The 24,642-nt window shown below is 37.2% G+C and overlaps 1 protein-coding gene across 1 annotated transcript in view; it reads left to right on the top strand.

Moving 5' to 3' along the window:
• LOC150095219 (ATPase family AAA domain-containing protein 2-like) overlaps positions 1-24,642 on the top strand; it is a 538,448-nt gene that overhangs the window by 430,090 nt on the left and 83,716 nt on the right. Inside the window, exon 22 of the mRNA XM_090410622.1 lies at positions 21,179-21,708. Within this exon, the coding sequence (XP_090266748.1) occupies positions 21,179-21,708 (530 nt within the window). The remainder of the gene's footprint in view (positions 1-21,178; positions 21,709-24,642) is intronic.

A 24,642-nucleotide genomic window follows, 5' to 3' on the forward strand; every position in this document is an offset into this window, starting at 1 on the left:
TGATGTAAGCCTCCCAAATTTGGGGCAGTCGCACACAACCAAATTTGTTCAGGTTTGGAGAATTTCTTAGCACTGAGGCTGATTCCATAAATAGTCTTTCGAATTTGTATTTGCTACGGTGTATTACTGTAGCTTTCTTCCACCGTATTCTCTGGCATGTATCCAGAGCATGGTCTGCAAGACCAGAATAGCTGTACTTGTGAAAACGGATGTAGTCCTTGTGTTCAGAAATTCTGATATTCACTGTCCTGCCTGTTTGGCCAAAGTAAGACAGTTTATAACTGCAAGGGACCTGGAATACACCAGATAGGTCTAGGGTAAGTGGTTGGTCTTTAGTGGAGCAGATAAGGGATGCCAATTTTCTGTAAGGTCTATAACAGGAGGTCAGGTCATGTTTTTTTAAGATTTTGGTAATCTTTTCCGAGGTGACTCGGATGTAGGGAATGGTGATGGATTTAGAGTAATCCTTGTTGTGGAGGGGGAGAGGGGATTTGTAGTTTGTAGGTTCTAATATTTTTTGGATTTTTTTTTTGGGGGGGGGGAATAGCCATTGGCTGAGAAAGTGTTGAGGATGTGATTTAGTTCAGTGTTTAGGGCCAAGTCGTTTGAACAGATTAGTTTAGCCCTGTTGTATAGTGTTTTCACCACTCCATATTGTTGTGGGGTGGGGGGGGGGGCATTGTTGGTGAATGCATCTGCCTGTATGGGTGGGTTTTCTGTAAACTGAGAAAACCAAAGTTTCATTAAGCTGGCGGGTGACTAGTGTGTCTAGGAAAGGAAAGCTGTTGTTTTCCTCTTTTTCCAGGATGAACTTGATTTTGGGGTGTTGGTTGTTTAAGTGTGTTAAGAAGGAGAGAAGTGTTTCAGAGCCATGTGGCCAAATAGCGAACACATCATCAACGTAGCGAAGCCATATGGTTAGTTTTTGTGGGGCAGAGGCTAAGGCTTTTTCTTCAAAGGTCTCCATAAAGAAATTGGCCAAGGGTGGGGAGAGTGGTGAATCCATGGCTGTCCCCTCTATTTGTTTGTAGAAATTTCCCTGCCGAATGAAATAGCCTGAGTTCATTGTGAACTGAAATAAGGCTGAGATATCGGGAGAAAATTTAGCTTGGATTAGCTCTAAAGTTTCCTTGAGTGGGACATTTGTGAATAAAGAGGTGATGTCAAAGCTGACCATTATGTCAGTACGTCTTTGTATACTTAAAAAAAGATTCGAGTTCGCACCTTTCCTAGACCTGTCTATGCGAATCAACATCATCCACGGAGATACAATCACACGGAAGGTCCGCCAATACAGTAAATTGAAGTTGAAGCTGTCTAGACAATTAAATCGTCCAACTTTCCTGAAACGCCGCCGGGATAATAAGGTAATCCTGAACTGTGTAAAATTCAAGCACCATTTTGTTTCACAAAAAGCTCTCCGAATATATAACCGCGCTAGCTCGTGAGCAAATCACCGCCACGAGGTTTCTCTTAGCGGACATTGACGGAGCTATTCGTGCTGTCGAAGATGAGCTTTCGTGCACTTTAAATCACGAACTTTGGTTGATTTTACATGACGCCTCATGTACCGCTGCAGACAAAGAATTTGAAAAAATTCGAAAAATTAAAAAGAACTCTACCATCTTTCCAAAACTTGCTACCAACACCGTAATCAATCTTTCTTCAGTCAGTCTGAAGTACTCAGTGCGCTTTCACGTGGCCACAACTTCGCCATTGCTCCCAATAAAATACCTAGTAAGGATATTATGATCCAGATCGAACGCGGAATCTACCACCTTCCACATCAAGTCACCAACAGTGTAAGACTGGATGTAGCTTGTGTCCTCTCCAAATCAAGACCACCAAAAACCAACATATCCAACAAGGAATATAAAGTGCTACAGGAAATGAGGAATAATAAAGAATTAGTTATCACCAAAGCGGATAAGGGAAATGCAACTGTAGTATAGAACACAGAAACTAAGTAAATAATTAATTTATTAACTTGATGTTGATATTTCGCTGGTATTATAACCAGCATCTTCAGAGCACAAAAACACTGTTTGTCACAATACACGAGACTAAAACAACATGGTGTACTTAAACAAAATTGTAGCAGCAACACAAAGACTAGAGTCCTGATTTTGGCGCCCTCTATCTGAAAAAAAAAAAAAAACACTATCATATATTACTAGAGTCCTAGAAAAGTGCTAGTTTTTTCTTAATATGACTGTCTCCCAGATCTTCGGCAATTTAATACAGCCATATTTGTTGAGATTTGGAGTGTGTTTTAATCTCAACAAATATGGATGTATTAAATTGCCGAAGATCTGGGAGACAGTCATATTAAGAAAAAACTAGCACTTTTCTAGGACTCTAGTAATATATGATAGCGGTTTTTTTTTTTTTTTTTCAGATAGAGGGCGCCAAAATCAGTACTCAGTCTTTGTGTTGCTGCTACAATTTTGTTTAAGTACACCATGTTGTTTTAGTCTCGCGTATTGTGACAAACAGTGTTTTTGTGCTCTGAAGATGCTGGTTATAATACCAGCGAAATATCAGCATCAAGTTAATAAATTAATTATTTACTTAGTTTCTGTGTTCTATTATACCGTTAAAATAATAAACAACATGTTCGACGAACACATAAGTCTGTCCACACGTTTTTGCAACTGTAGTACTTAACCAGAAGGACTACACAGGCAAGCTGAATGCTCTTCTATTAGATCGGGCTACTTACCTCCCTGTCGAATACAATCCCACCAACTCTCAAATTAGAAAACTTCACAGGCTCCTTAAGAAAGTCACTTCTTGGCCCTGTAGAAGTTATCAACAGATTAAAGCCGTTTAACTCTATACCCCCCCCCCCCTTCCCCCCGTATTTATGCACTCCCAAAAATACATAAAGAAAATGTGCCATTACGTCCCATAGTGGATGGCATTGATTCCCCCACATACAAATTAGCTAAATATTTGGCCAAAGAGCTCACACGCTATACTGGCAACACACCATCACACATAAAAAACTCAGCCCATTTCAAAGCCTGCATAGAAAACCTTACACTCCAACTGAAATAAGGCTGAGATATTGGGAGAAAATTTAGCTTGGATTAGCTCTAAAGTTTCCTTGAGTGGGACATTTGTGAATAAAGAGGAGACGTCAAAGCTGACCGTTAAGTGTTTTAATAATGTTAAAGGTATGTATATAATGCAGGTAGAAATTTTGTGTTATTTTAGGCCAAAAAGTTGTTGCCTTTTTATCAATTTAAAGATTTTCTTCCCTTTTGGCACATAATATGATTTCTGTCTGTTACTTGATATATAGTGTGGTCTATTTAAAAGAACTAGCATTTCCTGTATTAGCTTGTAATATGATACTTTTTTTTTACATTTGCTGTTCTTCAACCATTTACGTCTGGAAGGCTTAGCTTAAAATGTGAGTTGATCAAGGCAGTTATTGGCAACTTTATTAGGTAATGCTTGTATATCTCATTCTGTCATAATGCCTCTCCTCTTGGGGTACCTGTTTGTGATGAAGAGTCCCAGTGATGATGTTGGCCTTTTTTTTTTTTTTTTTTTCAGTATTCTTCTCTTTACTTCTCCTGAGTAGTTTTCTGCAATCCTGTCTTCCCCACCATCACTGGGATCCACCCTGCCGCCATGTTTCCAAAGTGTGAGACTGTATGTGGTTCATATGAATGTATTCATTGGGAGGGGGGGGGGATGCCCTGCCAAAGATATCATTATGCTAGTGGGCTTGCCTGCAAAGGTCAGTTGTGTTGCAGTAAGTCTCCTATCCCATGGGTCCAAGAATGAGATCCAAGACTTGCTCTGGTGCCAATAAGTAGACTGCCATGTGTGGCTATGTGATGGGTGGGGAGCTTTATAACTGAATAAAAAATCCTTTGAGCATGAGTTCTTCATCCTGAAATTTTTCAGGGACCCTCACAAGGTCCCAACCAAGTACTGTTACTGTAGATACATCACTTGATAACAGAAGTAAGAAACAGAAAATGTGACGCCAGTGTAAATGTACCAATGTTACTCATCATCCATGCAACAGGTGAAAAGCCAATAAGTAAAATGTCACCCTTCTTTATTCCAAAGGTTTAGACTGGCAGGATCTCCCAAAACAGTTAAAGCACCGGAACGTGGTTTATTAAACTAAGTTCTGGTGATATCCTTATGGAAATATCATGTCTGTAACACTCACAAACACTACTCAGTGCAACATCAGTGGCACTGAGTAATTACTAAACTCCTCTAGAAGAAGTGATATCTGAATGGCAGATCTCCTTGATGTTCCAGATGAGGAGATGAAGCTTAAAGATCAGGGAGTGACAGGTATGGGGCACATCCTAATACATCGGTATGTTCATCTGGTTCTAACGAGGAACATCTTCCTTACGTTTGATACACCTAAACCTCTAACATCTGTAAAAGCAGGGTATCTTAATTGTCCTGTTAGGCTGTACATTCCTAATCTACTGAGCTGCTTTAAATGTCAGAAATACTGGCATGTCCAAACTGTCTGTTTGGACATGTCAACAACTTTGGTGGTAAGGAGTATGGTAATAAAGCTTTCTCTGAAAAGAAAGCTAATATCAACTATCAGGGAGATCATTCCTACTCGTATGAATGTCAGAGGTGGAAGGGTGAAAAAAAATATAAAAGGTATAAACAGAACAAAATATATCAGGATGCAAAAAGCAAGTTACCCACCACCACCACCACACTTATCCTGAAATCCTCTAATGCTGAGAAGGTATCCTTGTTTGCATGTATCATTAATCTGCTGTCTCTCCTTCCCTAATGCTGAAAATTATTCAGACCTCATTCATTCCAATCCTTGAAGTTTAATGGAGTCCAGGAAATTCTCATCATGCTCATCCTTCGTGATGTTAATGCCTTATCTCTAGATGGCTTCCTTTTCTGATGTCCAAGCTAGAGGAGCTGGAGTATTTGCTGTAAGCCTTGACCTAAAGCAAATTGTTCATCTACCAACCAGAATACTAGAAAATCCTCTTCACTCATCCAACACTATATGAGGGTGGTCTGAAAAGTTCTCGGTCTAACAATGAAAAAACGGATTTATAATTTCAAAATTATTTTTAATTTTCAACATAATCTCCCTTAAGACTAATACATTTATTCCAGAGATGCTCCAGTGCCATTATCCCCTCCTGTACTGGTTCTCAGTAAGATCTGCAAAATACCCCTCTACAGCTGCGATCACCTCTTGATTTGAAGAAAAACGTTAACCAGCGAGGAAGAGTTTTAGTTTTCGGAAGAGATAGAAGTCAGAGGGAGCCAAATCTGGGTAATAGGGTGGATGTTCCAACAATTCATAGTGCAGATCCCTTAATTTTCCCATTGCCAAAACACTTTTGTGGGCAGGTGCATTGTCCTGATGGAAGATGATTTTTTTCTTCTGCAAACCAGGTCTTTTCTCACGAAGTTTTTCATCTAGTCTGGTTAAAAGATCGAAATAATATTCCTCTGTTATTGTTTTAAACTTTTCAAGATAATTAATAAACAAAATGCCTTTAGCATCCTGAAACACTGATGTCATGACCTTTCCTGCTGATGGAACTGACTTTGTCTTCTTTGGCGCTGAACAACCAGCTTCTGTCCACTGTTTTGACTGCTGTTTGGATTCTGGTGTGGAATGGTGAATCCAAGTCTCATCCATAGTAATAAATTGATGCACAAAATCAGTTTTATTTTTGTTAAAGTGCTCCAAGCACTATTCGGAGATTTTCATGCGAGTGCGTTTTTGATCTGTTGTGAGCAAGCGTAGCACTCATCTTGCACAAAGCTTTTTTATTTGCAATTCTTGCAAAATATATCCTACACGTTCTTTTGAAATGCCTATAGCCTCAGCAATTTCATGCACTTTGACTCGCCAGTCATCCAATACCATATTGTGCACTTGATCAATGATTTCTGGTGTTGTTACACTTTTTGGACGTCTTTCATGTGGATCATCTTCAAGGCTGGTACGGCCATGTTTAAACTTGGCAGCCCATTTCTTAATTGGAGAAGGAAACGAAGGAGAAGAGTGCCCATAAACTTTTATGAACTTCGAATGAATTTCTTTTGGTGTTAAACCTTCTTTTACAAAGAATTTTGTAACTTCACGATACTCAATTTTATCCATTTCAAGGGATACAGACAACACTTTTGCTTCAGACAGCTGTATAAAACAAACTACTTGATAGAATGACTTGCAATTTCACATGGATGCTTATGACAGATATACCAACTTAGGCAAAAAAACCTTGCCGATAGTGTTGCCATCTATGGTCAAGACTGAGAACTTTTCTGACCAATCTTATAGATCCTTTAGCCAGTTCTGCTTCCACACACTATTTAGGTCACCTCTCTTTTCAATAATTCATACCATAATCTTGTACAAATTTCATCTCTAGTAGAATGCCATTCATTCAAAATAACCATTAAACTTGTCTTTTGCACCAATGACAGTCTGTTTTCAAAAGCCAAATTTCATGGATAGAAATTGGGTGCAATTAATATCCATCTCTGTGTTCTCACTTTTCTCTAATTCAGATTGCATTATTGCAGCAATACCTAAAGACAAAGTTGACTTCCTGGAATCATTCTTCTCTTCCAGCTTTTGCCTAGATGACCAAATCAAATCACCTACAGTTATACCTTGAATAACCCGACATGTCTATTGTTGGAAAAAGAGCAGAAGAATCTTGAACAACCTAGATACTAAATAAGCCTAATGGGATCTCCACCCAGTTGTACTTATGTGTTCCTGATCCTTTATGATTTCTATTCCCTATTATACTTACTACTCAGCTGACATTCAACCCACAGCATGGAAGCTAGGCTATATTCAGCCCATAAAAAAAAAAAGGAAATAAATGCCATCAAACTATCAACCTATTGCTCTCACATTGATGCACTTCAGAGTACTTCTCTATTACTTCAGAATAATGGGGAAGGTTATCAATAATCAACTACTGACTCATCTCTGACCACCGATATAAATTTTACTTACCTCTTTCACCAAACATGGAAAGGTTTAGAGAAACCTGCACTTGAATTTCTAAGGTATTTGATAGGTCCTGACACAGATGGTGTCTCAGCAACTTGTCGCCATGTTGTGTGCTTTCCATCCTTTGTAATCACCAGTTTTCTCTCAGGTCATTTGCTATGCATAATGGGGATGGTGTTCTTTAGGGCTCTGTTATATCTCTGATCCCCTTCCTTGTATACATAAATTATCCTCTCCCGCTGGTCTCAAACCCTATTCATAGCTTTGCCAATGATAGTACTCTCCATTCTTGCTACTCATATGACAAACTTTGCAGTAAACACAAACATCCCCAGATTCATTATTGTCTACAACCAATTCCTTAACATGTTTATGTAATTGAACCATACAAATTGTATCATACAGTACTTTTCCATTGCACAGGAGATGCAACAAAATGTTCTCCCAGTTTGCATATCTGACAAGTGCACAGTAAATCATTGCATTATGTTCCAGAGTAACAAATACTATGTAAAAGATAAATTATTTTTTGCTTTCAGGAAATATAACATTTGATAAGTAAGAGAAATTATGTATGTGATTGGTGTGTTTACAATTCTAAAGGTGTAGATAATTATATTTCAACCTGTATTAATCAGATATGAATTTGCTTGTGACTGGCATATCTGAGGAAAAGAATAGACATGAATTCAAATAGGTTTTTTTTATAGACAAATAAACATTCAATAATTTACAGCTGTGGTATTATGGATGGTGCAATAAATTACTATGGTAGGGAAAGAATTATCTCTCCCACCCTCATGCTGCCTAGCATCCCCGCATTGCACAGGTGCACATAAAACAAAGTAAAAGTTTTATTGTAGCAGGAAATACAATAAAATACCCTAAAAATCTATTTCAAAATAATGAATAAGGAAAATTTTTTCTAAGCATTTTTGATGAGATCACATCTTTCCTTCTATTCATTAATCCCAAGAAAGTAAAACTACCTTTGCTAATCCTAAATTTTGTTATTTAAAAAAAAAATAAATAAAAAAAATAAAAAAAAAATAAAAAATATTGTAATTCTCCTTAAACTCATTCACTGGTGAAGTACCCACAAACACCCCTGGCAACCTATTCCACCCATTCACCACCCTCCAAGCAAAAAACCTATTCCTAATACCCTTGCTACGCACACTTCCACAACTTCCACCGGTATCCTCTTGCTATGTACTGAAAAAAGTTTTCAGTGTCAATTCTATAAAACCCCTTTAATTACTTACATGCTTATATCATATCTCCTCTTTTTGTCTGTCAGCTAATTTTTGAAGCCTACAGACCATGAATCTGTTCTCACATGAAGCCTTCCACAGAACTGCCATAATTCTTGTCACTCACCTCAACAACTTCATCAACACAGAATCCGAGAATCCAGATCTGTGTGTAGTAGTCCAAATATGGCCTTATTAAAGCTTTATATAGGGGAACAATAACCTCTCTATCCCTGCTTGAGAGTGTTCTTCAACAACCACCTGATCTGATGTGCTGTTTTGTTTACCTTTGCAGTATGCCCTCTACACTTCAACTCCCTATCCACAATCATACCAAAGGCCTACTGTATTTATTCTTCGAACTCTCGGTACACATTCTGATATCACATCATTTAAATATTGTTTAAATGCTTCCCATGCACTGTTGATATTTTTCCCATCCAGCAACCAATCCCATTCCACTGAACTCAGTATACTCTCAATTGGTCATAATTTCCTGCTTTGTAGTTCACCATGTAATCTTCTGAATGGAACATTTATAAACTTAGTCACTTCCCAAGTGAGTATCGCATGATTACTGTCACAAACTGGAGACAGAATAGTTATGTCTTTAAACGAAATGCTCTGACACTGTAATCAAATCTAATACTCTTTGACCTCGAGTTCCTTCTCTCACATGCTGCTTGAGGAAGTTGTCCCTCAACAGCTCAGTAAATGCATTTTCATTCTTCTCATGAGATTCTATTGCTCCCTAATCAATATTTGGATAATTAAAGTCTCCCATTATGATTACTCTTTTTGCACTCATTGTCTATTTGGTGATGCATTTCTTCATTACTAGCAACCGATCCATCAGGTCTGTAACAGCACCCCATTATGTAATTGATCTTGTTAGATTCCACCTCACACCAGATGGCTTTGAACTCACTGCAACATGAAATACTGTTAGTAGGAGTACTGCAGTCATAGGTCTCAACTTTAACCGGATTCAAGTCATCTGATATCATTAGCAGCATATCCCCTCCTCTCCTATCCTTCCTAAAAATACTATACCCTTTACACTCGAAACCAGTTAGTATGTCTGATTCTGATAGCCAAGTCTCACTAATGCCTACAATCTGAGGTCCCAACGTATTGACCAAGGCAACAAACTCTACCCCTTTGTTTCTGATACTCCTAGCATTCATTCACAGACATAGTAATCTGCCTGTATGTTCTTTTGTATACTCTTGTCTGCAGTCTGCATGACACAGTATGACAACTTGCAGATCTCTATTCTTCTCTATTGCCTTATACATGTATACATCTTTCACTCGTTTGATGGGTCCAACCCGGACAAACACAAAGTTGAAAGCGTTCTCTCCTCGTCAACATTTCCATGATAAAGCCCATTCCCATCATTAATACAATTGTATAACATTGTCGCTCTTACGCTTACATTCTCACCATTCCTCCCTTTATAATTTAGTTTCCCTGCCTCTCTGTTAGGTTTCATACCAGTTATTAGTTCAAGACTCCTGATACCAAATGCATTCAGGTGTAGGCTGTCCCTTTTATACAAATACAATCTTCCCTCAAACTCACTCCACACATTCAAAAACTTGCATCCATTCCTTTTACACCACCTAAGCATCGAATTATTTGCCATTCGTCTTAATTCATTTTTGTCATGTCATATCATATTTTTATCACAAGGTAATATACTGACGAGTTTCACTTTCTTGCTGTTCACTCTCACCTCTTCCAAACAACTCTTTCGTGTCCTCTCTCATACTGAACTTATCGCTAGTTATTAAGTCGCTAGTACCTACTACAATTATGATCTTGTTTACTTTTCTTTTCTGTTTTTGAATTGCTTCCTTATTCTTAATTTTCACTCTAGGAAAACTCGATTATAACTCTCTCATCAATAGCATGTTTTATTATAGAGCCACAATACCAAATAATCCTTATTTTTACAAGCAACATCACTTACCTGATTTCCATTACTTCCTGACTTACCAGTTTCCATGCTTTGTTGTTTCTTATTTTGCTGCTTAATTTTAAGCTTAATTAAAAGTTAATTCATTTTCAATAACCTCCTCCATATCTTCAGTAACCTCGTTAGCAGGGCTAGCCTTCTTTTTCTCAACTGTGCTGCTCTTTTTAGTGTTATATTTCTTGTACTTTTTGGCTCCATTTTAAACTTATACCTATTATTGAAAATCTTAAAAAATATGTTATAAAACACTAAAATCTATACTAATATACTATAAAACATCACTTTTCTAAGTGAAAAATACAATAAAACAGACAAAAATAACCAATTTTACATGAGTGCTAAATTCACAGACCACCCACAATGTATCCTCGGACCACCGGAAAAAGTGAGATGTCAAGGTCAAACTCTCTCTTGAATCCAATTTACATCATTGATTAATCAAACAACCACTTCAAAAATTGTATGGGAAAAAAATCCAGAAAATGAAAGAAAGGTATATATCTGGTAGAAATGCACCAATTGTCTACCTGAAACGTAATGGATGTTTTGTTGCTGATCCTAAAGCTATTGCAGACTATGGATGATAATTTTGCTAGAATCTAAAATCTCAGCAACAGCTTTCTATCCTCCTGATTTTTTAATATTGAAAGAGCAATAAAAAAAAACTTTTGCTGAAATTTTCCATCAATGCACTAGAGCTGTACAATCAGCCTTTTGTTAAGGAGGAACTAAAAACATGTCTTCTACTCTGTCATGCCAGTGCAGTAGTTGTATGACTTCCATTATTAGATTATTATTCATTATTATTATTATTATTTGACACCTCCAGGGAGTTCAAGGACTCATCAAGGGAGGGCACCTGCTCTAAAACTCCACCTCCACCATTCAATCACCAGCTGACTGCAACTACACCAACGCCATCTACTGCTGACCACCACTGGTATTTCCACAGACAATCACAAACATCCATGCTTATGGTGGGATTCAAACCCACAGCCTTTTGGCTGAAAAGCGGATATGCTATCCACTCAGCCAACCAAGCCGCAAAGAAGAAATCAACGCATATTTATTATTATTATTATTACATAACACCTCCAGGGATTCCAAACACTCGTCGAAGGAGGGCACTTAATCTACAACTCTCGGTCTCCACCACTCAATCCACCAACGGCATCTACTGCTGACCGCCACCACTAGAATTTTTACAGACACTTACAAACATCCGTGCCTACGGCAGGATTTGAATCAGCAGCCTTTTGGCTAGAGAGCAGATATGCTAACCACTCATCCAACCAGGCTGGCAAAAAATTATTGCCTAAAAATCTTCCACTGATCTCCTTCTCTTACTATATAACAGAATACTTAGAGCATTCTGGATTCTTGGCATAAGTCGGTTGTCCCCATCCCAATACCTGGAATGGATCTAACACAAGCAAACAATTATCAACCAATTGTTCTGTTATCAACTCTGTATCTCCCTGGCTGAGCCAATCAGTGTTTGTTTTTTTTTTCATACTCCTTCATTATTTCTATGATTTTCTTTTCTAAATAACTTAGGGAATTGAAACAACGTAGATCCGAATATAAATTAAATTATATTTTAATAGATATTTCCGATATTTCGGCAATGTCACATTGCCATTTTCTAAAAGAACTTACAAAAAGGTAGGTGCACACAAGGCAATAACAATACGGTAACTGAGAATGAAGATTTGAAGCTATCGTTCTCCTAGAAGTCCTGATGGTGCCCTCTGGAGGGCTAAGTAGGCATTCTTGGCCGTTGGGTTGAAGGTCTGCTGATGTATGCCTCCCAAATTTGGGGCAGTTGCATACAACCAAATTTGTTGAGGTTTGGAGAGTTTCTTAGGGCAGAGGCTGATTCCATAAATAATCTTTCGAATTTATATTTGCTCCGGTGTATTATTGTTGCTTTCTTCCACCGTATTCTGTGGCGAGTATCCAGAGCATGGTCTGCAAGACCAGAATGGCTATACTTGTAAAACTGGATGTAGTCCTTGTGTTCAGAAATTCTGATATTCGCTGTCCTGCCTGTTTGGCCAAAGTACGACAGTTTACAACTGCAAGGGACCTGGTATACACCAGGTAGGTCTAGGGGAAGTGGTTGGTCTTTGGTAGAGCGGATAAGGGATGCCAATTTTCTGTAAGGCCTGTAACAGGAGGTGAGGTCATGTTTTTTTAGAATTTTGGTAATTTTTTCTGAGGAATCCGCCACCTTCCACATCAAATCGCCAACAGTGTAAGACTGGATGTAGCTTGTGTCCTTTCCATAGCAAAACCACCCAAAACCAATATATCCAACAAGGAATTTAAAGCCCTACAGGAATTGAGAAATAATAAAGAATTAGTTATCACCAAAGCGGATAAAGGAAATGCAACTGTAGTACTTAACCAAAAGGACTACAAAGGTAAGCTGAATGCTCTTCTATTAGATCGGGCTACTTACCTCCCTATCAATTACAATCCCACCAACTCACAAATTAGAAAACTTCACAGGCTCCTTAAGAAAGTCACTTCTTGGCCTGTAGAAGTTACCAACAGATTAAAACCGTTTAACTCGATACCCCCCCCCCCCCCCGTATTTACAGACTCCCAAAAATACATAAAGAAAATGTGCCATTACATCCCATAGTGGATGGCATTGATTCCCCCACATACAAATTAGCTAAACATTTGGCCAAAGAGCTCACACACTATACTGGCAACACACCATCACACACAAAAAACTCAGCCCTCTTCAAAGCCAGCATAGAAAACCTTACACTCCAACATACTGACATAATGGTCAGCTTCGACGTCTCCTCCTTATTCACAAATGTCCCACTCAAGGAAACTTTAGAGCTAATCCAAGCTAAATTTTCCCCCGATATCTCAGCCCTATTTCAGTTCACAGAACTCAGGCTATTTCGTTTGGCAGGGAAAATTCTACAAACAAATAGAGGGGACAGCCATGGGCTCACCACTCTCACCACCCTTGGCCAATTTCTTTATGGAGACCTTTGAGGAAAAAGCCTTAGCTTCTGCCCCACAAAAACCAACCATATGGCTTCGCTACGTTGATGATGTGTTTGCTATTTGGCCACATGGCTCTGAAACACTCCTCTCCTTCCTTACACACTTAAACAACCAACACGCCAGAATCAAGTTCACCCTGGAAAAAGAGGAAAACAACTGCCTCCCTTTCCTAGACACACTAGTCACCCGCCAGCCTGATGGAACTTTGGTTTTCTCAGTTTACAGAAAACCCACCCATACAGGCAGATACATCCACCAACAATCCCCCCCCCCCTCACAACAATATGGAGTGGTAAAAACACTATACAACAGGGCTAAACTAATCTGTTCTAATGACATAGCCCTTAACACTGAACTAAATCACATCCTCAACACTTTCTCAGCCAATGGCTACCCCCCCAAAAAAATCCAAAAAATATTAAAACCTACAAACCACAACCCCCCTCCTCCCCTCCTCCACAAAAAAGATTACTCTAAATCCATCACCATTCCCTACATCCGAGGCACCTCAGAAAAAATTACCAAAATTCTAAAAAAACATGACCTCACCTCCTGTTACAGGCCTTACAGAAAATTGGCATCCCTTATCCGCTCTACCAAAGACCAACCACTTCCCCTAGACCTACCTGGTGTATACCAGGTCCCTTGCAGTTGTAAACTGTCGTACTTTGGCCAAACAGGCAGGACAGCGAATATCAGAATTTCTGAACACAAGGACTACATCCGGTTTTACAAGTATAGCCATTCTGGTCTTGCAGACCATGCTCTGGATACTCGCCACAGAATACGGTGGAAGAAAGCAACAATAATACACCGGAGCAAATATAAATTCGAAAGATTATTTATGGAATCAGCCTCTGCCCTAAGAAACTCTCCAAACCTCAACAAATTTGGTTGTATGCGACTGCCCCAAATTTGGGAGGCATACATCAGCAGACCTTCAACCCAACGGCCAAGAACGCCTAATTAGCCCTCCAGAGGGCACCATCAGGACTTCTAGGAGAACGATAGCTTCAAATCTTCATTCTCAGTTACTGTATTGTTATTGCCTTGTGTGCACCTGCCTTTTTTGTAAGTACCTTTAGAAAATGGCAATGTGACATTGTCGAAATATCGGAAATATCTATTAAAATATAATTTAATTTATATTCGGATCTATGTTGTTTCAATTCCCTAAGTTATTTAGAAATGCATAACCAACGTATAAGCCTGTCTACGAGAATCAACATATTTCTATGATATTTGTATAATTGAGTCTACAGTTTGCCTCTAGAAGCAGTTCAACACTAATTCTTTTTAAAACTTTCTTATCTATTTTTGTTTTCAATATGATATTCATTTCCATTCCTCTTAAAACTAAAGTGATGATCATTTCCTGTTTCAAATCCCTTGTATACTTTGGCATCCTGAACTAGTATGAAAATATCATTATCAATGATGTCCGCGCAGTTAGCCTAGTGGCTTTGCGCTTCGCAACCATATGCCTGGGGAAGGAGTGTCCTGGGTTCGATTCCCGTCGCCGACGTGAGGAGCTTAAGGATCTTTCTCAGCCATAGCCAGGTTAGCCGGTCTTGGGCGTGGACAGCAGGGTTACCCCCCCCCCCCCCCCCCGTTTATCTGTGGTTTTTCATCCTGCAAGCAGGCAACCGGCCCCGTGAACGCACACACTGATCTACAGCCATAAATACTTAACCCCCCCCATGAGGGGGCTCAACTTGCCCCAGTAGGGACGGGGGAGAAAGGGAGGAAACTCCATATGAATAAATAAATAAATTATCAATGATAATGTTTCTTTTTTTCTTATGTCTTCTCACTATATGAATCTGTGCACATCTTTATGCTGAAACATCACATTTATGATATCTAGTCTGTGTTCTGAACAAAACTCCAGCTAACACTTATTAACTTCGTTCTTTAATCCATATTTTCCAGAAACATTTCTGTATATCTGGGATTCATTCCCTACCTTGCTGTTGAGATCTCTAATGATTTGAAAAATTACTTCACTTCTTTCTTTAGCAGAACTTTGTATGGCACCATAGACACAAATAAATTTCATTGGCCAATTCTCTATTTCAAAATTTTTCCACAGAACCCTACATAAAATTGCCTGTTAATCAAGAAGTTTATTTTTGCATTTAGTATAGAACGCTGCCTTTCTTTCTTTCCCTGATGACTAATTTTCTGATTAATGATTAATTAGTATGATCATACTAATTAATTAATGATTAAGTAGTATGATCTCATATGTTTTTGTGTACTTTTGTCTTAGTAACACCAATTATGTTCACTTAAGTTTGACTTCCTTTTCATTGATATCTCTTCTGTTGACATTGAGTCTATTTAAGTAGGTGTTTTCACTGTTTATCCTCGCATGACATTTTGTTGTGTTGTGCCATCATGTTTGTTTCTGGTTTAAACCAGAAACAAACATATAAAATACTGATGCAGAATTCTAAGTCCTAATTTGCCTGCCCATCCTCATTCATCATATGACTTTTGGTTCTATCATATCACCTGTTCTTTGATTTCTCAAACTGAGAAGGCCACACTCCTTTAGTCTTTATATGCAAAATTCCACAAGCCAGATATGATTTCTGTTAGCCAGTGCTGGACCTTTTTTGATGATTTCTCATCTTCTTGAAACCTTCACATCTGAGTTCAGTAGTAGTCCAGATGTAGTCTTATCAATGCCTTGTTAAGTGGAGGATAACTTCCTTATTTCTACTGAATAAGGAAGTTATTGTTGCTGAAGTCTGCAACGTGTTCACTACAAAATGCGCCAACATTGCATTTAGTAACATTAAATTGATACTCATTGGCATTTCCTTATAGAATCAGTCAGCTCAAGGCAGTTTTTTCTCCCCCCCCCCCACCAACGATTCTGTATTAGAAATGTTCCTTATGACCCAATGCAACTTTGCATTGTCCATATATAATTGAATGTTTTCCTCCAGACTGTCTGCAGTGTCATTAATATACAAGTTAAGCGGGAATGGTCCGGAAATATCTCTTCTGTTGACATTGAGTCTATTTAAGTAGGTGTTTTCACTGTTTATCCTCGCATGACATTTTGTTGTGTTGTGCCATCATGTTTGTTTCTGGTTTAAACCAGAAACAAACATATAAAATACTGATGCAGAATTCTAAGTCCTAATTTGCCAGCCCATCCTCATTCATCATATGACTTTTGGTTCTATCATATCACCTGTTCTTTGATTTCTCAAACTGAGAAGGCCACACTCCTTTAGTCTTTATATGCAAAATTCCACAAGCCAGATATGATTTCTGTTAGCCAGTGCTGGACCTTTTTTGATGATTTCTCATCTTCTTGAAACCTTCACATCTGAGTTCAGTAGTAGTCCAGATGTAGTCTTATCAATGCCTTGTTAAGTGGAGGATAACTTCCTTATTTCTACTGAATAAGGAAGTTATTGTTACTGAAGTCTGCAACGTGTTCACTACAAAATGCGCCAACATTGCATTTAGTAACATTAAATTGATACTCATTGGCATTTCCTTATAGAATCAGTCAGCTCAAGGCAGTTTTTTCTCCCCCCACCAACGATTCTGTATTAGAAATGTTCCTTATGACCCAATGCAACTTTGCATTGTCCATATATAATTGAATGTTTTCCTCCAGACTGTCTGCAGTGTCATTAATATACAAGTTAAGCGGGAATGGTCCAAGGACAGAATTCTATAGTACCCCACTAGCCACCTTTATTTTTTTTTTAGATTCAGTTTCTCTGTACATCTCTTTGATACCTGTCAGATAACCATGCCACAAATGTATTTTGCATACCCATGCCTTTGAGTTTGTATAATACTCATCCGTGTGGAATTGTCAAATGCCTTGACAGAAATCTTAAAGAATTGCTGTGTATCCATTTTCCTTATCCAACTTTACCATCACTCTATTGTAAAATGTGAACATACATTGTAAAATGAGACCTACTTTTATAAAACTATGCTGTCCTACAAATGATCAAAGTATTATCTTCCCATCACTTGATGCAGTCCTTAGGTGAATGGATCACCTAAGGACAAATGCACTCCTTTATCACATCCAGGAGTCTATGAAGTGCCCTGTTCTTGCCATCAAGCCTACTACGGACAGACAGGAAGAACTGTGGACATCCGCCTCAATGAACACAAAAAATATATCCGACACTTTCGCTATGGCAAGTCGGGTCTGGCAGACCATGCTTTGGATACCCCTGCACACAAGATCATTTGGAAAAAAACAAAAGTAATGCACAGAAGCTTCTACAAGTCAGAGAGGTTGTTCCTGGAATCAACAGAAGCCTTAAAACATACTCCAAACCTTAACAAGTATGGCTGTATAAATCTACCAAAGATTTGGAACAGTCATCTTAAGACCAAATTAATATTTATTACTTTTATTTTATTTCATTTTTTCAAACTTTCTAAGACTATCATTTGGACTACTATTTCAAAACTTCAATTTTTTTTTTTTTTTTTTTTTTAACCTAGATGGTGCCATATTAGGACTTTAGTCTTGTGTTGCACGCTGCAATTAGTTTTACTAGCCCCACTGTTACACCGGATTGTGGTCGTTTTGCATTTGTAACAAACTTTGTGTTGTGTGCTCTGAAGGTGCTGGATATAATACCAGCAAAATATTAGCTTTTAAGTTAATGAATAGTTATTTTCTTAATCATCTGTGTTCATATCAAACCATGAAATCTATTATAAAAATGCATGATGCTCTTTCAATATTTTTAACACTCCCACCTCTTTCACTTCTATCATTTCATTTAGATCCATTCAATCTTCTGGAGAACTAATGGATCTGAAATGTATACCTTACTAAAATAATTACTTAATAACTCAGATATTTCCAGTGCATTTGACACTTTCTTACTGTCTTTCTTCCATAGTGAAGGAATTCTCTTGGATTTCTTTTAACTAGTTCAGCTAACTTCTTATCATAGTCCGATTTCTCCTTCATCACTATGGTTGTTGCTCTCCTGGCCTGTTCGTTGTACTCTTCATATGACTGCTCATTACATTTCACACAATATAGGTTTGTAGCATTTTTTATTTTTATCTGGCGCATGCTTTAAACTTTTATTCACGCACTTCACAGCACTGTGATTATTTCTCCCAACTCTAGGAATCCAGTTGCCTATTGTAGTTTTTTAAACATTCCTTTACCACTTCTCATGAATTACTTATTCCTCTGCCATGTAGTTTCTCATGCCATTCCAAGCTGCTTTGTAGTTTATCCTGACTGCCTGCTTTATAGTCCATATATAGAGGGATGATTGGGTGATAGGAACCAGTGAGTTGTGTGTGTGTGGGGGGGGGGGGGGCAATGTCCCAATAAACGAAAGTGATGAGTGTGGGACCACAGATTTCTCTTCTCTTCTGGGACGGCATTTGTTTAATTTATATATCAGTGATATAATTTAGTGTGGCAGTGGAAACATTCAGTTGTTTGCTGATGATGCTAAATTAGGGAGAGTGATATTAGGGAATTCTAATGTCATTTTAGTGTTGCTAATTGTAAAAAAAATAAAATAAAATAAAAACACTAAATAAACAACAATTCACAAGCATTCACTTACAAGAATAACACACAACACTGCAGATGTATTTGCAATACAAAATGTATGTTACCAAATAACTGCTAATAAGCAAAAAGCAAGAAGATAATGCATGATTACATTTACTGGATGTGATAAATATCTCAAGGGTAGGATTAAAATGAGCAATGCTCAAAATTAGCTCCACTACATTGATACATTGACTAAAATTATTACTTACACTACTAGCACAGTGAACAGGGTATTTGGGTAATTGTAAAAATAAAATAAAAACACCAAATAAACTAGCAATTACTATTGTCAGTATTAACAAAAAATATAAATTTTCCTCCAAATTTTAAATATTAAATTTCATCAAAACCATTCACTGCATTCTTGAGTATTGTTTAATGCAGATAGTAGTGTACGCTTGCAAAAAGCACTTAAAAATACTATTCTTATTTTTGGATATTTCCCAGTTCCTCTTGTTTGTTAGGCCTATGACCTGTCACTGCAAAAGAAAATTGACTTCTTTGAAACCTAATCGGTGATCTGATAGGACAGTTAATGATATCTGTATAGAGTATTATGGCTACCAATTGTGTGTGCTCTCTCCAGGTTTCCTGTTTTACAGAATGGAAAATCCTTCCTCCTCCGTATGAGACTGGCTAACTCACATTCATTGAAAAGCTTCAATATAGATTATTGGGCGATAGAGGTGATTCATACTCAGGTCTTTCCAATCAAAGGGGATCATCACAACTGAGTTTTGGAGACTCTCTTTCTTGGAAGTTATTAATATAATCTAATTAACTTGAACTGTGCAGAATGATGAGTAATAAAAGATGGCAAGCTGCACTTAGTGGGAAGACTCTTGACACTTCGCCAAGATCACTGCATCAAGAATGTTCATGGCAGTACAAGAACATTATTCATCAGCTTCAAAAGTTCTTGCTATCAACTGTTTGATAGTCTCATTCTGCAGTTTCCTTGTAACTCCTTAATGGTGGTATTGTAAAATGAAATGGTGAAAACCAGCAGTAAACTAGTAAAACATTTTGGTGTTTTTTTTAAATTCATTACATACTAAATACGTTTTTGTGCTCTCTCCCCTTGTTGATTTTATCAGATTCCAGTACGACAACCTCAACAAGCCATAAAAACCAAACCCTAGAATACAGGAAGTTCATTCAGTGCCCTCTGTCAGCAACTTCTAGCCATGTAATAATCTAATTATACATCGCTCTTTCAAGATTTTCTGAAGGTCCTTAATCTCTTTTTTTTTAAATAAATTCTGTACTAGAAATGTGTTCCAAACATATTTTCTGTCTGATTGTTAATGCTGCTTATATTGTGTTTAACAGATTTGTAGTTCTTTTTCTCATTTTAAATATTTTTTCATTCTGATGATAAACATGAAATTTCAATATATTCATAGTTTTTCCAAACGAAGCTTCAGGGAACTTTAAGCTTAACTTCATCATTTAATGAACATAATAATATTATACTGGTTTTCAATTCAAATAAAGCAGGAGATGTTGTCGCTTGTTACAGATGTCTAATTTTGTGAACAGTTTTCATTTTGATAGGCAGAAATATGCACTACAACTAATTTGTGAAACTCAGAAGTTCTGTAAAGTTATAGTGCTATTGATAGTTTCCTCTTATGAAAGTACTGCTTCATGTAGTGTTGTAACATTTAATTTCATGAATTATTCATTCCATTTAATTTATAAAATTTAGACTCACATTCATATCCAGTCTTCATCGTATTAATACTGCTGCATGATAGGTTTCAGTAAACACAAAAATACTTTTTTTTCTTTTTTTGCCATGTAAAGTAAAACAATTCTGAATTCTTGAGTATTATCGATATATATTGTTCTGAATTTCTTTAATAAATTTTCATTGCAAAGTAAACATACCATTCTCAAAAATTCAGTTTTAATCAGAAATAGGTTCCATGGAAGAACATAATCCATTTTAGGCTTTAACTAAGCACAGTTTTCATTTAATTTTAATTTCATGTTAAGCACTAGAGAATATTTCTCAATTAATACTCTCTCTCTCTTGCATGATTTAAAATAAAATAAATTGTGTAGACTCTCTTATTGATTTCATTTCATTCACCCTGCTAAAGTAAACTCATTTATTGTTGTTTTTTTTTACCTGAGTTTAATAACAAAGAAATTTAAATCCATTTTAGCATTTGTGGGTGATTTTTTATCACATTATGGTTTTAGCATTATTTGGGTTGATTTTCAGTCATCCAAATTTGGTGTAGCATTTACCAAACTGTTCTCCAGATATAGTTTTTCAAAGAAATATAGGTTTGTTTTCCTTCTTGTAGCACAGCCAGGTCGTTACATAATTTGGAGAAAAAAGAAATCGCCATGGTTTGGGTGTTGTCGCAGGAAACTGATACGCCGCCCTGTTCCTAACAACAGGAGCCGTCCTGTTCCTGAGCCATCTCACAACATCAGTTCATCATCTTTAGGAACAACTATAACATGTAGTCCTGTTTCAGAAATTGCTTCTGATAAACAGAAATTAGATGAAGTAAATAAAGAAGAAAAAAAAGAAAAAACAAATAATTTAGAAAATTGTGATAATACAAATGAGTCAGAAGAGTCTAGTTCATGTGTACTTCCTAAAAGTGTTGAAACAATAGTTAACTGCTCTCCAAAAATTGTTTATTTGACAGCTTGTAAGGATGATCTAACAAATCCAGCTGACATCCCTACCTCAGAAAGTTTCACTGCCTCTAACTGTGATAAACTTTATTCAGAAAATTGCTCAATGGCTACAGCTGACACTGTACATGAGTCTACTGATGATGCTCAAATGAATAATCAAGAAAGGCTGACAGATGACACACAGGTATTGTTTCAGTAAATCTATTTTCATAGTTGTAATTAATAATAAAGTAGTGAATGTCGTATGTGTGTGTGTGTGAGAGAGAGAGAGAGAGAGCTTTACTTGGAAGTACATGGATAAATATATGATAGTGTATAAGGCAGTAAAGGTGATACAGAAATAGTGCATTAAAAGACACTGTGTTTCATCTTACATAAGACTTTTTCAGGTGTAGGAAAGAAAATGAATAGACAAACAAACAGTAAAAGATTATTAAGGTGACAACCATTATAGTTATGTAATTATGTCTAGACATATGTTTCCCATCTATATCTAGAAGCCATTCTGACAAATGAATACTAGGATTTAAGTGTTTAGGATTCAATGCCAGTGGTGTAACAGTTCAGATCATTCTCTAAAATTCTGGCAAGGTTTTTGTCAGTCAGCTGAATAGAGTACATGTGATGATAGAGCTGAGGCCTCACTTCTTTATATTCGATATCTCTAATATGTTCTTTAATGCATTGCTCAACAGATTTCTCAGTCTGTCCTTAGTATGGTGTCCTGTAGTCATACCACCAATAAATCCCATAATATTTTACAGGCCAAGTCAAGGTTTTACAAATCATTCATGATAAAAATTTAATGGAATGAAACAGCACTAGGAAATGATTAAAAGAAGTATTTAATACTTCCAGTATTTTGTCTCAGTTACAGAGACAGCATCAGGGAGTACAAAATGAGACTTGTAACACACACACACACACACACAAGCAGTACAAAATTAACTGAAACACGTGGAAGAAAGACTAAAGTCCTAATTAGGTGGGGTGTCCTCTGTGGGCACCAGTCAGTGGCCTAGGATGTAAACTGGGATCTCGAAGCACTAGTGTTTCCCATATTTTGGAAAGTTTTATGCAACCATATTTATTTAAATTAAGCTGATTTTTAAGATCAGCAGCAGAGTCTAAAAACAGTCTTTTTTTTTTTTTTACTGTGGTGGAACATGATGGTCTTTTTTCAATTGAGTCTGTAAGCTATATCGAAAGCATGGTCTGCAAGGCCAGATTGACCATAGTCATAACTGCAGATGTATTTTTTATGTTCTTCCATTCAGATGGTAGCTGATCTTATCCTGGCCATAGTAGGCCAATTTGCAGGAACAAGGAATTTGTTCCTGCAAATTGGCCTCCCCTCTTGGACCCAATATACACTTGGGTCCCTCCCCTCTTGGACCCAATATACACTTGGGTCCAAGAGGGGAGGGTATTTGTCTTTAGTGGAGACAGATTAGGGTAGCTAGTTTTGAAAGTGGTGCCAAGATTGTATTTCTTTAAGATTTTGGATATTTTTTCTGATGTGTCTTGGATATAGGGGATGATAATAACATTGCTAAAATATTTCTGAAGAGAAGGTCGTGGATTGCGGGAATGATTATTTTTTGATTTTGTAGGAATTGTAACCATTAGAAAAGTATGGTGTATGTGATTTTGTCCTTGTAAGAGAGGTCTCATTGGAACAAAGGTTATAAGCCCTATGGATAAGTATTTTTATGATGACACCATATTGTTAAGAGGGGAGGGATGATATGAAAAATTTGTGAATGGATTTCCTGTATACTGAAAAGGACAGGTTATCATTAGGTAGATGGGTGAGCAAGAAAGGCACATCAGAAAAAATATCCAAAATCATAAACAAATACAATCTTTGCACCACTTTCAAGGCTCACTTAAAACTAGGGAAGCTAGTTTTAAGTGAGTTTTAGCTCCACTAAAGACAAATACCTCTCTGCTTGGTTCCAGGTGTATAATATAATTCATTGTTCCTGCAAATTGGCCTACTATGCACAGCCAGGATAAGATCAGCTACTATCTGAATGGAAGAACAAAAAATACATCTGCAGTCATGACTATGGTCAGTCTAGCCTTGCAGACCATGCTTTGGATACAGATCACAGAATCAATTACCATTAGGTAGGTGGGTGACCAAGGTGTCTAGGAAGGCCAGATTATTATTAATTTTCTTTTCCATAGTTAAATTGGATTCTAGGGTGAAGGCTATTGAGGTGACATAGAAAAGTATCTAATGTCTCTGGTCCATGAGACCAAATCATCTACATATCGCAACCAGATAGAGGGTTTGAGAGGGGCTGAGTCAAGAGCTTGTTTTTCCAAAACCTTCCATATAAAAATTGATGGGGGGGGGGTGCGAGGGGAGATCCCATAGAGATACCGTCTGTCTGTTTATAAATTTTGTTCTTCCAAAAGAAATATTGGAAGCATTAAATACTTCTTTTAATCATTTCCTAGTGCTGTTTCACTCTATTAAACTTTTATCATGAATTTTTCCCAGCACTTATGCCTTAACACAGTTTACACTACAGTTTACAAATCAGTAGTGATTTTATCCTGATGAAAGGAATAAATAATATCCTGCTTTTATATTCTCTAAGGATATTTGCAAATTTCCTGGAAATAGAAGTAATATAGGGAATAGTAATAAAACCCTTGCTTTTTTTTTGTCACCAGAAGTGCATCAAGTGGCATGCTGGCTAAGAAATCTTCAGGTGGTGTGGCCATTATAGCCATTTTGTAGTAAGGTTTTTAGAAGCACATTTCATCCTCATCAGTAATGAGGTGACACAGTCTTGACCCTAGTGTTGAAATGATGTCCAATTTTTGAGATCTATAATGGGGAAAGAAGCATGCAGACATCTGTCATTATCAGTTGTTTTTCAAAAGATAGAATTTTAATTTGAATTCCTTAGTTGGTTTTAGATTCAAAAATGGTAGGAAACTGTTAGATTCTAACTCAGGTAAATTTTACATAACACTGTAATGGTTGTCACTTTAATGAAACTTTACTGTTTGTTTGTCTGTTAGTTGTCTTTTATGCTCCTGAAGAAGTCTTATAGAAGATAAAACATTGTGTGTTTTGGCTTCTATAAGACTTTGTGTA

Source organism: Typopeltis vanoorti, chromosome 20, assembly GCF_054136105.1.
Source record: "Typopeltis vanoorti isolate ZY-2024b chromosome 20, IOZ_Tvanoo_1.0, whole genome shotgun sequence".
NCBI lineage: Eukaryota > Metazoa > Arthropoda > Arachnida > Uropygi > Thelyphonidae > Typopeltis > Typopeltis vanoorti.